The sequence below is a fragment of the Artemia sp. Qi Xiang Cuo genome, chromosome 4 (assembly GCF_049724085.1).
Source record: "Artemia sp. Qi Xiang Cuo chromosome 4, ASM4972408v1, whole genome shotgun sequence".
NCBI classification, from domain to species: Eukaryota; Metazoa; Arthropoda; class Branchiopoda; order Anostraca; family Artemiidae; genus Artemia; species Artemia sp. Qi Xiang Cuo.
Window position 1 is genome coordinate 87,370,502 of NC_142797.1, and position 18,098 is coordinate 87,388,599.

General features: G+C 31.4%; 1 protein-coding gene across 1 annotated transcript in view; it reads right to left on the reverse strand.

Annotated features, from left to right (window-relative positions):
- Nucleotides 1–16,773: 16,773 nt before the first annotated feature.
- The window catches only part of LOC148953586 (uncharacterized), a 148,584-nt gene continuing 147,259 nt past the window's right edge, over nt 16,774–18,098 (reverse strand). Inside the window, exon 6 of the mRNA XM_089087748.1 lies at nt 16,774–17,474. Coding sequence (XP_088943874.1) covers nt 17,233–17,474 — 242 coding nt within the window. The 3' untranslated portion in view covers nt 16,774–17,232. The remainder of the gene's footprint in view (nt 17,475–18,098) is intronic.

Below are 18,098 nucleotides of genomic sequence, written 5' to 3' on the forward strand. Positions count from 1 at the left end.
AATCTCTAAGCTAAGACTCTAAACTAAAACTCTAAACTCTAAACTAAAACTCTTAACTGCTATAACTCTAACTAAAACTGTTAGCTAATACCAAACTGAAACTCTAAGCTAGAACTCTTACCTAAAACTAAATTATAACTCTAAACTAAAAGTCTTAACAAAAATTAAACTAAACTATAACTCTAAATAAAAATCTAAAATCTAAACTAAAACTCTAAAGTCTAAACTAAAACTTTTAACTAAAACTAAACTAAACTCTAACTAAAACTCTAAGCTAAGACCCTAAGCTAAAATTCTAAACTCTAAACTAAAACTCTTAGCTAAAACTAAACTGCAACTCTAAACTAAAATTCTTTACTAAAACTAAACTAGAGATCTAAACTAAAACTCTTAACTAAAACTAAACTAAACTATAACTCTAACAAAAACTCTAAGCTAAAACTCCAAACTAAAACTCTAAATTCTCAACTAAAACTAAACTAAACTATAAATAGAACTAACCAAATACCTAACAACCATAAAAGCGAGTTATTCGCCAATATCCGCGATTTGCACAAAATCCAAAAAAATATGAACTGCCTTCGACGGATATTAGCGAACAACTGACAAGAAAAGGAAGCAATTCATTCACTCAAAAACAAAACGAACCAGCAATTAAATAAGTTGGAGAACTATGTCATTTGATTTCGTATTTTAATTAATGCATTTCTTGCAGACACCCTTTGAGACCTCAGGGGTTGTTCACGTGTTTGATTAGATGACTGGGACAGTGGTTCAAGGTTTATTTCAGGGATTACTAAAGTATCGGCTTCTCTTTTGGGAAAACCAAAATATGAGTCGTTTATTCTTAAAAAACCCGAAAATATGTTTAAATCTATACCAAAAATTTTGTATTTATAAATTTAAAAAGCTTATCTGTAGTGCTGGACAATACCTTTGTCATGCGAAATAAGACTAGCTTGACTAAACAAAATATTATGGTCTGGTTTTTCAAAAATGTGCTCTGCAAGGGCAGAGTCAAAATTTTCTGTTTTTTTCCACTTTTTAAGTGTATTATTAACTGAACTAGAGTGCTGAATTAATCTATCCGTTAGTCGCTGATCAGTTCTTCCGATATACCAAAGACCACACGAACAAGGAATTCTGTAGACACCGGAGTTTTCACCTATCGGGATAGGGTCTTTACCTTGATAAATTTGGGACCTGATAGTTTTTCTGGGTCTATAATAAGTTTAAATGTTATTTTTTCTTAGATGTTATGAAATGTGGTCTGAAACCCTTTTAACGTATGGGACACAAATATAAACTGAATTTTCAATTTGATTTGTGTTTTCTGTGGAACTATCTGATAATCTTTTAATGCGTTTTGCAATTACAGAATTTATTAAACTAATTGGATAACCATTCCCAAATAAAATATCTCTAAGGTGGTTGAGCTCTAAATCCAAGAAACGTGTTGAACATATTTTCAATGCTCTATCAACTAGAGAAGTGACAACTCCTCTTTTCACAGCAGGAGAATGATTAGAGGAATAACTTAAGTAACGGTTATTATTTGTGGGTTTTCTATAGACACTAAACTCGAAACCTGAATCATTTTGGTGCACCAGAACATCTAAAAAAGGAAGACGCCTCTCTATCCCTGATTCCTGAGTAAATTTTAGTTTTGGATCCAAGGAGTTGACCAAGTGAAGAAAAAAACCCAGAGACTTGTCACCTTGCTCCCATAAATAAAAAATATCATCTTTAAAACGAACCCAATAGTCAGGTTTATAAAAGCTTTGCAAAATAGCCCTTTCTTCAAGGTCTTCCATGAAGATATCAGCTTGTATTGGAGAAAGGGGGCACCCATGGACTGCCCATTTCTGTCTATAAAAAATGCCTCTATAATGGAAGTAAAAAGAAGTTCTGTTACAAAGGGCTGTAAGCGAAAGAAGTGTCTGATTCGAAAGAGTAGATTTTTCTGATATAGATGGGTTTTACTAAAACTCTTTACTAAAACTAAACTACAACTCTAAACTAAAACTATTAACTAAAACTAAACAATAAGTCTAAACTAAAACTCTTAACTAAAACTAAAGTAAACTATAACTCTAACTAAAATTCTAAGTTGACACTCTAAATTACAACTCTAGACTCTAAACTAAAACTAAACTAAACTATAACTCTAACTAAAACTCTAAACTCTAGACTAAAACTCTTATCTAAAACTAAACAACATCTCTAAACTAAAATTCTTAACTAAAACAAAACTAAACTAAACTATAACTCTAAAACTCTAAGCTAAGACTCTAAACTAAAACTCTGAATTAAAACTAAACTAAACTATAAATCTAACTAAAACTCTAAGGTAAGACTCAAAACTAATACTCTAATATCTAAACTAAACTATAACTATAACAAAAACTTTAAGTTAAGACTCTAAACTAAAACTCTAAACTTTAACTAAAACTCTAAGCTAAGACTCTAAACTCTACAAAAAACTCTTAACTTAAACAAAACTAAACAATAACTCTAACTAAAACTCGAAGCTAAGACTCTAAACTAAAACTCTCAACTCTAAACTAAAACTCTTATCTAAAACTAAACTAAACTAAAAGTGCAAAGAAAAACTCTAAGCTTCGACTCTAGTCTAAAACTCTAAGCTAAAACGTTTAGCTAAAACTAAACTACAAGTCAAAAAAAACTTAACTAAAACTAAAATAAAATATAACTCTAACTAAAACTGTAAGCTAATATCAAAGTAAAAGTCTAAACTAAAACTCATATCTAAAACTAAACAATAACCCTAAACTAAAACTCTTAATTAAAACTAAACTAAACTACAGCTCTAAACTGAAACTCTTAACTAAAACTAAACAACAACTCTAAACTCAAACTCTTAACTAAAACTAAACTACAACTCTAAACTAAAACTCTTAACTAAAACTAAACTATAAGTCTAAACTAAAACTCTTAACTAAAACTAAAGTAAACTGTAACACTAACAAAAACTATAAGTTAACACTCTGAATTAAAACTATAGACGCTAAACTAAAACTAATCTAAACTATAAATCTAACTAAAACACTAAACCCTAAACTAAAAATCTTATTTAAAACTAAACAACACCTCTAAACTGAAATTCTGAATTAAAACTAAACTAAACTATAACTCTAAGTAAAACTCTATTCTAAGACTCAAAACTAAGACTCTTAACTAAAACTAATCTATACTATAACTCTAACTAAAACTCTAAGCTAAGACTCAAAACTAAAACTCCAATATCTAAACTAAAACTCTTAACTAAAACTAAACTAAAGCTATAACTCTAACTAAAACTTTAAAGTAAAACTGTAAACTAACACTATAAACTCTAAACTAATACTCTTAATTATAACTAATCTGGATATCTAAAATAAAGTTCCTTACTAATACTAAACCAAACTATAGCTCTTGCAAAAACTATAGTCAATTACTCAATACGTATACTATATCGACTCAACTAAAACTAAACAAAACTAATAATCGACCTGAAACTCTAAGCAATGACCCTCCAAGAAGTCTTATAGCTCCGGATATAACTCTTAGCTACGACTCTCACCACTTGACAAAACCTCTAAGCTAATACCAAACTGAAACTCTAAACTAAAACTCTTATCTAAAACTAAACGTGCAACGTAAACACTAAACTCTAAGCTAAAAGTCTTAACTAAAACTAAACAACACCTCTAAAATATAATTCTTAACTAAATCTATAGTAAACTATAACTCAATCTAAAACTCTCAGGTAAGACTCTAAAATAAAACTCTGAACTAAAATCAAACTAAACAATAACTCTAATTAAAACTCTAAGCTAAGAATCAAAAACAAAACTGCAATATCTAAAATAAAACTATTAACTAAAACTTAACTTAAACTATAACTCTAATTAAAAGTCTAAAGTAAAACTGTAAACTAAAACTATAAACTCTAAACTAAACTCTTAAGTAAAAATAAACTATAGATATAAAATAAAGCTCCTAACTAAAACTAAACTAAACTATAACTCTAACTAAAACTCTAAGCTAATACTATAAATTAAAACTCTAAATTCTCAACTAAAAATAAACTAAACTATAAATATAACTAAAACTGTAAGCTAAGACTCGAAAGTCTAACTAAAACTCTAAGCTAAGACTCTAAACTCTAAACAAAAAACTCTTAAATACTTTAACTCTAACTAAAACTGTAAGCTAATACCAAACTGAAACTCTAAACTAAAACTCTTAACTAAGACTATACTATAACTATAAACTAAAAGTCTTAACAAAAATTAAACTAAACTATAACTCTAACTAAAACTCTAAGCTAAGACTCTAAACGAAAACTCTAAATTCTCAACTAAAAATAAACTAAACTATAAATAGAACTAAAACTCTAAGCTAAGACTCGAAAGTCTAACTAAAACTCTAAGCTAAGACTCTAAACTCTAAACAAAAAACTCTTAACTACTATAACTCTAACTAAAACTGTAAGCTAATACCAAACTGAAACTCTAAACTAAAACTCTTAACTAAGACTATACTATAACTATAAACTAAAAGTCTTAACAAAAATTAAACTAAACTATAACTCTAACTAACACTCTAAGCCAAGACTCTATTCTAAAACTCTAAACTCTAAACTAAAACTCTTAACTAAAACTAAACTGCAACTCTAAACTATAATTCTTTACTAAAACTAAACTAGAGATCTAAACTAAAACTCTTAACTAAAACTAAACTAAACTATAACTCTAACAAAAACTCTAAACTAAAACTCTTAACTAAAACTAAACTAAAGCTATAACTTTAACTAAAACTCTAAAGTAAAACTGTAAACTAAAACTATAAACTATAAGCTAAACTCTGAAGCATAACTAAATTAGAGATCTAAACTATCGCTCCCTAACTGACACTCACCTAAATTATAGCTCAAACAAAAAATATAGTTTAATACTCCAAACTAAAACTCAATTTATAATTCTAAGCTAAAACTAAAGTAAACTATAAACTTAACTTAAACTCTAAGCTAAGACCCTAAACTAAAACTCTAAACTCTAACTAAAACTCTAAGCTAAGACTCTAAACTCTAAACAAAAACTGTAAGCTTATACCAAACTGAAACTCTAAACTAAAGCTCTTATCTAAAACTAAACAACACCTCTAAACTAAAATTCTTAACTAAAACTATACTAAACTATAACTCAAACTAAAACTCTAAGGTAAGACTCAAAAATAAAACTCTGAATTAAAATTAAGCTAAACAATAACTCTAACTAAAACTCTAAGCTAAGACTCAAAACTAAAACTCCAATATCTAAACTAAAACTCTTAAGTAAAAGTAAACTAAAAATATAACTATACTTAAAACTCTAAATTAAAACTTTAAACTAAAAATGTAAACTATACAATAAAATATTAATTAAAACTAAACTATAGATATAAAATAAAGCTCCTAACTAAAACTAAACTAAACTATAACTCTAACAAAAACTCTAAACTAAGACTAAATTAAAACTCTAAAGTCTAACTAAAACTCTAAGCTAAGACTCTAAACTAAGACTCTAAACTCTAAATCAAAACTCTTAACTACTATAACTCTAACTAAAACTGTAAGCTAAAGCTAACAATTTTTCGAATAACGGAATTCCTTTGCTTTTCTCCTCACTTCTGAAATTTCCCCTGAAAAAAACACCCCTGAAAATTTTCTTGCCACTGAAAAATCGCTCTGTGGAGTTCTATCTCCGTCGGAAAATTCCATTTAAGAAATTTCAGCTACCTTTCCCATTAAAAATACTGTTTGTGAACAGCGGGGAGGTTGCGTAACTTACAGTCCTATCCCTAGGGTCTCTGGGGAGTCATGTGATCCTCTATGGCATACTGGACTTTTCAACTTTGCTGGATCACATTCGATATCCATTTTTTTATCGGATGTCTCCGGAGAGACGAATGGCGTGGAGGGGGTGCTAGCTGCCCTAAATAATTTTTGTCACTTTTAAAATGCACGGCTACTTTTGATTTTCGTTCTTCTTCTCTTATATGACCATTGGTTCCATTCGATCACCAATGTGAAAAACAGAGGAAAACAAATTAGCTCGCCTCTTTGAAAATACAAAACTTAATATTTTGTAGCTAGGAGTTTAAACCTCCAAATTAGGGTTCTACAATATGCTGAATCTGATGGTGTGACTTTCATTAGGATTTCTTGACTTTCTATGGTGGTTCCCCCTACTTTGAAAATCAGACATATTTTTTCAAGCTTGCAGCTTTGAATGGGTAAGACTAAATTTAATAAATTTAATATATTTACAATCAAAGTTAAAAGCTGATTGTTTTGAGGTACCTTTTGTTATCATGTTATAGAATTTCAGCTACTATTTGGCTGAGTCACTTCTTACTTGCTGTTTCCTACCACCAGTGCTTCAATTCCACTAATGTGGGAATAAAGTATTTAAGTATGAAAAAAAGAGAAGAATTATAGTAGGACACAATCCGGAAGTAAGTATGTTATTGTGCTTACTATTTGAAGTTTGAACAGGAATGTTAAAAAAAAATGATTCTTACGCTATATTACCAGTGTTTCTACTTAAAATTTTTTTCAAATCCCTGAAAGGCTGGTGGAAAATCCCTAGAAATCCCCTATTTTCAATACTAAAATCCAGAAAAGTTTCTCCATTTTCTGACTTCTTTCCAAGTTACAAGTACAACCTCATTATGCTGACTTTTAATAGCATTTGTTCAAGACAACTTATTTTACAACTCAAGACCTTTTACGTGTACCAAAATATCTTCTTTTGATGTTTAAAACAATGCCTTGTATTTATTGACTAGTTAAATTTGGTTTTGATTTATAGATTCCGGTGCCAAATCTCAAATTCTGGATCATATGAATATATTTTAGTTATTTGTTTTTCTTTCCCATTATTTTTTCCTTCTCTCGTACTATTTTTGCAACGCCCGTGTTTTTATTTGAAATGGTACGATGGATTGGCATGAATAATATCTAACTGGTTGCTTTTTCAGAAAAAAATTATTTATGTTTCTCTCAGAAAAAATTTCTTTCATTCTCTGCATGGTTACCAATATTGTTGAAAGTGCATTGGAATATATTTATCCTACTCTTGATGAACATAAATTAGCAAACTGTGATATGCTGTAAAAACATAAATATTTGTTCTATTTGTGGTGACTTGTTCTTTCATACTTAAATTTTTACTCAAAGGAGAACAAGAGGATTAAGCTAGACGTCAGGAACGTCATTTTCTATGGAGCAAAGGAAGTTGCCCACCTAGGATCTTCAGAAGCCATACGTCTTAATTTACTGGCCGTAGACCCATTTGTCGTCTTTATATTCATTTCTTTGTGTTTTTTTACATTACCCACGTAGTCCCAGGGACAAGAGCCGTAGGCCATACAAACTAAACGTTATTAAAAGATAGGTTTTGTCACAAAAAACAGATAGTATTGTTTGATCTTGGCTGTCTAATCAGCTTGAACCTTTCGAAGACTTTTTCTTTAGCCAAGGAGACCCGTGAATTTATATAGGATAGGTAGAGTATTAGATAGCCTGAAAATGGGCCAAAAATGCTTGTCTATTAATGGTTTGAAACCTACTGCCAGAAGTCCTTGGGGCAAGAAAAACTTACTGCACAAGAAAAACTAAACAAATAAATATTTGTCTGAAAATGAGTGGTTTTGGAGGGTGTATATATCCCAGCTTATGGCTAAAGAAAGGGCGAAAAAGTGTTTTTCTGATCTGTCTGAAATTTACAACCTTTTGTCCTAGAACAAAAGGGACCTGAATGCGCAAGAAAATTGAGCGAACTGCCTTGTCCAAAAATGGGGCTATAAAAGACCTTAGAATTTCTTTCATTTTCTTGGGTAAGATTAAAACCTCTAACAATGGCAGAGGAGAACTCAATGCACCGAAAAAAAGAAAAAAAAATATTGTCGATATCAGAACTTACAAAATAATTTTTTTATATCGGATTGAAACCTAATAAGGTGAAGCAACCCAATACACAAAAAAAGCTAAAAAAAAAGACTGGTTTATCCGCAAATGGGACCAAAAAAGTATCGAAACAAATTTCCCCCTAAATTTTTCACATTGGTTTAATAACAATATCTTATGGTTCATTTGCTGAAGGGAGACTCAATACACAGGAAAAAAATAGAGAAATATCGGCTTTCTGAAGGTAGGGCTCTAAAAAAGTGTTAAAATATTTTTTTTCGCAACAGGTCGAAAATTTTTAGGTACCAGTTAGGTTGTTTGGTTATTTTAAAGGAATGACTTAGCAACATGGCTGGGTACTGCTTTTCAAATTATTTGCAGACTGCTTGTTCGTCTAATGCAGTGTAAACAAGACGAAGTAATTGAAGGTGAAATATCGACATTTTATTGAGCAAATTTTATCATGGGCGTAACTGAATACAGTTGACACGAAACCGTCGGTATTGTCTTAGCATATTTAAAATGATATCCAGTGCACTGTCATAGTTTTATTTTATTTTGTTTCTTCTTTTTTTAAGGAAGTGTACATACGACAAGGTAAACTCAATCAATCAATCAGGATTTTATCAAAAGCAGCGCTACCTAAGTAAAGAGCCATTTTCCTTCAATGCTTTTTTCTACAGCCACTTTGACTGAAGTGGCTTCAAAGGAGGTTCATTCAATTGGAAATTCAAAATTATAGTACCCTTATGCAACTAAAAGACGAATTGAGCGCAACCAGGCCCTTCTTCTCAGCCTTCAAAAAAAAAAATCTAAAGCCGAACAGGTCCACCATCATAGGCTTCGCAATAGCGTTGCCTAGGTATAGAACGATGTTGGCACAATGTATTTTTATTTTTGGCTTTAGACCAAGGCACTTCGTATAGAACGAGTTGTCACAGAACTACCCTCCCCTCCCCCCCTTCACGCACAGACACACACAAATCTTGTTGTCCCAAGATGCATTTAATAGAAATTTTGAGAAAGTCCATTTATTCAAAATAGTCCAAAGATCATGTAACAAGGCTTTTGGGGTTGAAACTAACCACTAAAGCTTGGGGGCGAGGGTTGTAAGCTATGTCCATGGGGCATTTAAGGTTCTTATGGAAAGGGAAGGTTGTATAAACTTCAGAAGTGGTTCATTTGGTTAAAATTCGAAGTTATAGCTCCCTAGAGTGGAGTTGGGATGGCAGGATGGGGGAGGGGGGAGTTGAGTATTGAAGAGTTATGGGGACTGGATTTGTTATTAGAATTTTTTTTATATTTTTATCTATTACTATTTGTAATTCAGTAGTTTATTTATTCATCTATTTTTCATATATATATATATATATATATATATATATATATATATATAAAAAAAAAAAAAAAAAAAAAAAAATATATATATATATATATATATATATATATATATATATATATATATATATATATATATATATATATATATATATATATATATATATATATATATATATATATATATATATATATATATATATATATATATATATATATATATATATATATATATATATATATATATATATATATATATATATATATATATATATATATATATATATATATATATATATATATATATATATATATATATATATATATATATATATATATATATATATATATATATATATATATATATATATATATATATATATATATATATATATATATATATATATATATATATATATATATATATATATATATATATATATATATATATATATATATATATATATATATATATATATGTATCTATATACATATATATTCTTCACCACTGTTGCTTCGGTCCTAAGTTGCATCGAAGTTCCATTTCATCTAATCTGCGCTGGCCCTTCCATTGTCTCAGCCATGGTTGATTTTAACTCTTATTAACATCAAGTAGTCCATGCTCTGAAAGTTGCCGAAGCAAAAGCAGTTCCTACAAGATGAGCAAAAGTCGGGACAGAAAAACCAATGTGGTCTGAATCCACTGAACTCCAATCGGCAAAACGACATGCAAAAACGTGGCTAAACATTTGAATTGCTTGTGGTAGACCATTACGCGGGACTGTATTCGAGCTGAAACGGAGCACAAAACGCAAATATAAAGCTGAAATGAAGAGGTACCGAATTATCGGGCAACAGTTCACTGGAGATAAAAAATCGTGGCTAAGCCTAATCAGACCAGACGATCGTCCATCTAGTAGTTCTCTGACACTACATGATTGGCACTCCTTACTATACTTCAATGTACGGAGATGGGAATCTTACTATAACCAATCAATATGAAACGGAAGTTTCCAGCTGGCTTGCATGTTTATCAGGGCAGCATTGCGTTTTTCCCATTTTTTTTGAGAAGATCAAGTTAACTGTCAGAAAAGTACTTTCCAAAGCAAAGACTGGAATGGACAGCGATGGTCTTTCAATAAAACACCTCAAGCGCTTACCTGAATGCTTCTATTTCCATCTTCAGCTTATCTTCCAGATGTGCATCACCAGGGGTTTTGTTCCAAACTCTTTCCTGAAAGGAGTCATCTCATCTGTCGCCAAAAAAGAAAAAGATCCAAACAAATGCAAATTTTATAAACCCCAAACCGTTTCGTGAATCTTGAGCAAAGTGTTTCAAAATGTGATCTTATTTGAGCTTGATACTGGATACTTTAGGGACAATGAGTTTGAATTCCAGAAAGATCTCGGGTACCCAGAGGCTCACCGCCTTCTGGCTAACGTGCTTATGGACTCGGAAAGAAAAAACTTGCCTCTGTATATGTGCACTGTTAATGCTCTACTGCACAATGGAGTAAGTTCGAGCATACTGAGTACTCTGGAATTCTGGTACGAATATTCAACTGTTTTGGCCAAGTGGAAAGGTACAATTTCAGATCATTTAAAAATCAAAAGAGGTGTGAGGCAAGGCAGCGTTGTTAGTTTTCTTATTTTTAAACATGCCATCTCCAAGATTCTGGACCGTATCTCACCCTCTCTCCTATTGAATGGTACTGACCTATCTTACTTGGCATACGCTGATGACGTCCTGCTGCTCAGTAGATCCAAAGCAGACTTACAAGAGAACCTGAATAGACTCCTAAGTGACTTTCAATCTATTGGTCTTTCTATCAATATTGATAAATGTGAATTTTTGTCCTTTAATGCACCGCAAGTGATTCCGTCACTCTTGGAAATCATGTTGTCCCTACGGTATCAGTGCTGAGATATCTTAGTATTATGATTGCAGAAACAATCATTAAAAATAGACAAGCAATTTGTTAAGCAAACAACTAAAGCGATTTAATGTGCTTATACGTCTGTAGCGCCGAATCACGGGCGTTACTCCAGGAAATTTCTTGCCTCGATTTATTGTTCAGTGTGCTTACCACACACAACTTATCTTGCCGGTACATCTCTTATGCCGTCCGTGAGAGACACTGAAAACGTCAAAAAGTGCTACTATAAATTTTAAAAATTTTTACTGTACATACCAAAGCATTATAGGAATTACCGCCTTAAAAAATATGGTCTAAAAGAGCCATCCAAATAATGGTCTAGCATTCGAAATAATTCAGTGCTAGAAGTTAAATTATGTAGACGACGTTTCTCAAAGGCATTTATTTGAATGTCGTGAATAACAATGAGTGTTTTATCTTTATCTTTTTGAAGCTGCTTTCTTTTTCTTTTCTTTTTTCTTTTTGTAGTGCTCCACTATAATCAATTTTTGTAGATTGTGGGTGAATTTTGTAGATTGTGGGTGAATATATATATATATATATATATATATATATATATATATATATATATATATATATATATATATATATATATATATATATATATATATATATATATATATATATATATATATATATATATATATATATATATATATATATATATATATATATATATATATATATATATATATATATTTAGGCTATAATTTATTTATTCTTGGTTTATTTATAAATATTTTAATTAAATAGTTAAGGTTTAAGTTAATAGTTCAGTTAATAGGTAAGTATTTACGTGGACTTTCTCGCGACCGCAAACCCACATAGGTTTTCTCCAGCGCGAAAGTCTAAAGTGTTAATCTACAGCGCAAATAATAAACTTATGAACTTTAAGAGTCAAAAGTGATGGAGGTCAACTAGCCCCCCCCCCAGTTATCCCTTATTCACCAAAAACATCTGATTGAAATTGCACGATGGTCATTTTGTTGAAAATAGTCGAAGGAACATATAACAATGCCAAAGGGGAAACAACCCCCCAGAGCCCTTGGGCAAGGGCTTTAATTTATATCCTGGGGGGCGTATAAAGTTTTTATTTAATGGGCGGTCGTATAATATTCAGATAGGTCTCATTTGATTTGAAATTTGAAGTTATAGTGCCCTTTTTAAGAGTCATTGTGATTTAAGAACAACCAATCCCCCCCACGCCCATTATTTCCCAAAAAAACATCCAAACTAAGTTTTGAGACATTAATTTTTTAGGCATTGTTGAAAGCTTCAGTAGTTATGTGTTTGAAGATGTCAACTCCCCCCCCCTCAGTGATAGAAGGAGGCGATACCCAAACTCTTGTTTGTGGTGATTTTTGTTCGTTTCAAGCTTCATTTGCATATTCAATTTAAGTTTCACTCGTTTTAAGGTTTACTTATTCATTTAAATTAATATCTATTGTATGTTTATTTGCATTGATTGTTTATTTAATTTCTGTTCGTTTTAAGTTTCATTTATGCTTCAACAGCAAAATATTTTGTTTTTCGTTTTAAGTTTGATTTTGATATTCAATCTAAGCATTACTCGCTTTACGATTTATTTATTCATTTATATTATTACCAGTTGCATGACTTTCCAATGATTGTTTATTTCATTTTTGTTCGTTTTGGGTTTCATTTATTCTTTAATAGTAATTTCTGGTCGTTTTGAGTTTAAATTTTAACAGGTATTTGTATCTGCTGAACTTAAGTTTAAAATTACCTTTACTTTTCTTTTAAAAACTTATTATTCGAAAAGTTGTTTTAATTAATTTCTAAAAAGGAGGAAACAAATCCTAAGAATCAAGGAATGTTAAAGAAAATCACACAATCAAGATTCAGCTTATCAGAGAACCCTACGGTAGAGGTTTGATGCTCCCATCTGAAAAAAATGTAGAATCTTATGCAGAAGTAAGAATACGATGCGTGTTATTTGTTTTTTTTTTCTCCACGGGTAATAGTATCGAGCCCATTGTCCTAGAATATTGGAAGAAAGCTCATTCGAAAGGAAATTAAAAGTTATGTTGTCCTCTATAAGTGACCAAAAATATTTTAGAGTACCTTTCATCCAAAACCACCGCCCTTTTCATCCAAAACTGTTTGATCAAATTTTTTAGACAGCTGTATTGTCCAGCATGGTTAAGAGGTCCAATATTTATGCCCTTGAGGATAACATAACCCTCTCTCCCAAAGCAGCAGGTGAAAAGGCTGCAATTTATGAAATTTGCCCATTGTTTAAGTATAGTATTTGCTATTAGGAAGTATTTAGATTTTTTTTACGGGGTAGGTGTGATATTCCCCGAGGGGGGGGGGTAGGTTTCAACGGTAATAAATTTTCATGGGAAAGAGGAGGGATGCTGCCGGGGGGGGATGAATTTTGCAGTGGAAATTTTAAACTGGGAAAATTTGACAGAATTCCTATACGATTTTTTTTTTATTTGCATTACTTTTTATTTGCCAATTCAATTTTGAATGTGGAGATGTTCCAGGGGAATTTTCCCGGGGAAATTTTAAGGAGGGTTGGAATTGTCTGGTGGATTTTCAAGAGTTTAGTTGAATTCAGGTTATGAAAATGGCTTGAAAGCAATATACCAAGAGCTTAAAAGAGTATTAAGTTGACAAACATTTCAACGACCTGTGGATTCTTTCGAGCAAAGGTTCAGTAAAAGGAAAACAACTTGAGCAACAAAGGAGTTACTCAAGTGTATATTATCCATGTCATCCCTGAGGAGCTTTGGATAACAAATTCAATTCTTTATAAAATTAATTAAAAAACTTTTTCCACAAAAAAAGTTTTTCAAAGATAAGTAAAGAGCTCTGTTAAACCAAAAATGAGCAAAAATAGAATCAAATAATCTACCAAGCGTAAAACTGCCACAAATTAGCATAAATAAATAAATGAAACCCAACACGAACAGAAATTACTATAAATAACTGTATCAAACTCAAAACGAGCAAAAATTAACATGATTAGGACTCACAAACCCTATACCATCTCAAGGCCAGAACACAATTTGCACTTTACTGAAAAAAAATACAAATGAATCTGCATTGTCAGTTTAATATACACATGCTCATATTCATTATTTAAAATCATAACAATTTTTGATTTATTAAAGTTATAAAAGTGAAAACATTAATTTTTTTTCACTGAGTGCAAAATATGTTCTGTCCTTGAGAAGGCATAGGGGCTGTGAGCCCTAATCATGTTAATTTCTGCTCGTTTTGAGTTTGACTCGTATATTTATGGTAATTGGATAAAAAAAACAGGTTTTTTTTTAGCTGAGAGTAAGGAGTGACATTAAAACTTAAAACGAACAGAAATTATTCTGTATACGAAACGGGCTGTCCCCTCCTCAACGCCTTGCTCTTTACGCTAAAGTTTTTTATTCTTTAAAAAAAAATATTTGTGAGAAAAGTCAAACTTTAGCATAAAGAGCGAGGTGTTGAGGAGGGGACAGCCTCTTTCATATATAAAATAATTTCTGTTCGTTTTAAGTTTTAATGTCGCTCCTTTACTGTCAGTAAAAAAAAAGTGGTTTTATTCATTTAATTTCTGAAGGTCTTTGAATTAATGCACGTTATGGTTTTGGATCACCGTATATGAATAATTAACACGAAATTTGTATATTAATTTCATTTTTTTTTTATAATGGCTTTCTCGAAATTTTGATCGGTCGATTTTGAGAAAAAGGCGGCGGAAAAGAGGGCCTAGTTGCCTTCCAATATTTTGGTTACTTAAAAAGGGCACTAGAACTTTTAATTTTATTTAAGAACGTTTTTATTAGTAATAAATATACGTAACAAACGAATTAACTTATGTAAAGAACTTTTATATTCTTATATTTTTATTATGTATATTAAGGGGTTCACCCCCTAGTCAATACCTCGCTATTTACGCTAAAGTTCAAATTTTGCTCTAATTCTTTATGAATGACCCTTAATCACAAAGGCCATTTAATTAGAACGAACAGCTTTTATGAAATTACTAAAAAAATCTCTAGCGTAAAGAGCGAGGTATTGACTAGGGGACGAACCCCCTCATATACGTAATAATTTCTGTTCGTTTTAAGCTTTGATGTTGCTCCTTACTTTCAATTGAAAAAACTTGTTTTTTTTATTTAATTTCTTATCGTTTTTTAAATAATGCTGGGAAATCTGGTGCCCCTTCACAGCAATGTCCCTTCCCCCGTGATAACTTCCTCCATGGAATATCCTCCCACGTAACCCTCGACCTCCCCCCACTACTAGAAACAAATTCCCCGTAAAAATGTCTGTATACTTGCAGCCCCTCCTCCGTGGACTGTGGGGGATTAAGTCATGCTCAAAGATATAGTTTTTATGTTTTTCGACTATGATGAACAAAATGGCTATCTCAAATTTTGATCGAGAGACTTCGGGTAAAAATGAGCATGGGTGGGGTGCTAGTAGCCCTCTATTTTTGGTCACTTAAAAATGCAACAGAATTGTTAATTTCCGTTCGAATGAGCCCTCCCGCGATATTGTAGAACCAATGGGTCGATACGATCATTCCAGAGGAAAAAAAACAAATAAACACGCATCCGGGATCTTTCTTCTGGCAAAAAAAATACAAAATTCCACATTTTGCAGATAGGAGCTGGAAAAACAATACAGTAGGTTTTTTTATATGCTAAATCTGGTGGTGTGATTTGGTTGGTTGGTTGGTGTGATTTGGTTGTGTGATGAAGGTTCTATGAGTTTTAAGGTGTAGGTCACCCTTTTTTCGACAATAAGGAAAATTTTCTCAGGCTAGTAAATTTTGATGGGCAAGATTAAACTTTATGAAACTTATATATTTGAAATCAGCATAAGAATTTGATTCTTTTGATGTATCTATTGGTATCAAAATTCCCTTTTTTTAGAGTTTCGGTTACTATTGAGCTTACAGCTCGTTACCACGAACTGCTTGATTTCTATTCGTTTTGAGTTTCATTTGTTTATTGATAGTGATTTCTGATAAATTTTCCCTTGGAAAATTATTTGACTTTATTTCTTCTCATTTTTAGCTTAACGGAGCTCTTTACTTTTGTTTGAAAAAGTTGCTATGTGGAAAAACATTTTTAGATCAATTCCTCAGACAAATATTTAAACTCCCAATCTAGGACTTACCGATTAATTTAAAAGTTTTCATGTATATAACTTAAAAGTGAGCAGTGAGGGGGAGTTATGGGGGGCAGTATCCCTTACTCTATCTTGGATAGGCCTTTACTTCCTTTTATGAGAAGGTAAGAAGTGGCATTAAAGTTTAAAACAAACAGAAATTATTCATTATATATGGAGGGGGGCTGCCACTTCCTCCTGTCTTCACTCTTTATGCTCAGGTCTGACGTTTTGTCCCAATCCCTTAACAAAAAGGGCCGTTAAAAAATAATTAAACCGAAATATATTATAGCCCGATAAAATCCGGCCAAAAATGATTTATAGAAACAAGAATCTTACAATCTAAAGGTTAGAGTGTCATTTCTACTTTACTGAAAACAATTTTTATTTCAAGCAGTGTGTTTTATTTGTCATAGCATGAACAACAACTTTACTTAAAAAATAAACGAATATTAAATAAAAGGTGCACAATCCAGGGAATATATGTGAGCTATAATATAAGGTACAACAGATCATTCTTGCTGAAAATCGACAAAAGAGAGTTCCAGGACTTCTCTCACATTTAATGAAAGCCATCTTCATTGCCACTAAATTTTCTAATTCCTCCTGATGACGCACTTTATATTAGCTGCATTTATTCAGCTATTAGTAGGCTAATAAGGACAAAAAGAAGGGCAATTAGTGCTTAAGATTAGGTTTCTGAGACTGGACATTTTTGAAAAAAGCTTATCAAAACAGCGGTAGTAACCATTGCAATTAACTATAGTAATTAAAAAAATGAAGCAACAACAGAATCTATTGGGTTCGATGCTGCACACTGAAAAACTGCACAATTATGCTTTGAATGTTTTCTTTCAACTAGAGCTCAAAAGCTCCTTGAATTAGTTCTGAATGACCTGTAAGTTTTGGATTGGCCAAAATATATAGAGATTGACCGATTTGTTTTTGAAGCAAAAAGTTAAGCAACCTAAAGGGTAGTGTCAAAATTGTACCAATCAGAAGAAAAGGTGACATGGCAACGTTGAAAACAGCAACTGAAATGAAAACCATTGCATTTTTCAATGCTTGCCATTTACTTTTGGAGACATTTGGCGTAAGATCTGTAAAAAAAGAAGATGGTAAAGGCACTATGCAAGCGTTGTTGGAAATGACGGAAGTCAAGAGTTATAATCCATTAGAACAATTTTAGTACCATATAAAATCGGCATTTTTAAAGCTAAATCTGCTAAATCAGAAAACTTAAGCCTTTTTTTAAGAGTAATATTTACTTTTTTATATCGTAGGTATTTTACACATATATACGAATGTCATTGCAAAAGCAAGAAACGATACTTTCGCAACAAACATACGTCAAAGAGACTAATTACCATACTTAAACGACTGAAGCCTAACTATTTGTTTTTTGTACCATAAGAAATCTTCCTTCCCTCATATATTCTCAAAGTTTCTGATCTAAAGCTTTTATGACTCTCACATCTTTGTCACGACTTAATGCAGTCTCAAAATGCCATGTTTGTCATTCCTTAACAAGCTCCTTATCATTAAGTTAGGCTCTACTCCTGTCTAAAGCTGAGAGCAGTCAGCTCTCACACATGCTAATAAAATATCCCACCCAATAATACACCAGGAAATATCTTACATATCATCTGCTATTTTATCCACAACCATCATTCCATACCTCTCTAATTTATAATTTACTACCATCCTTTGTTTCGTTACTTTTC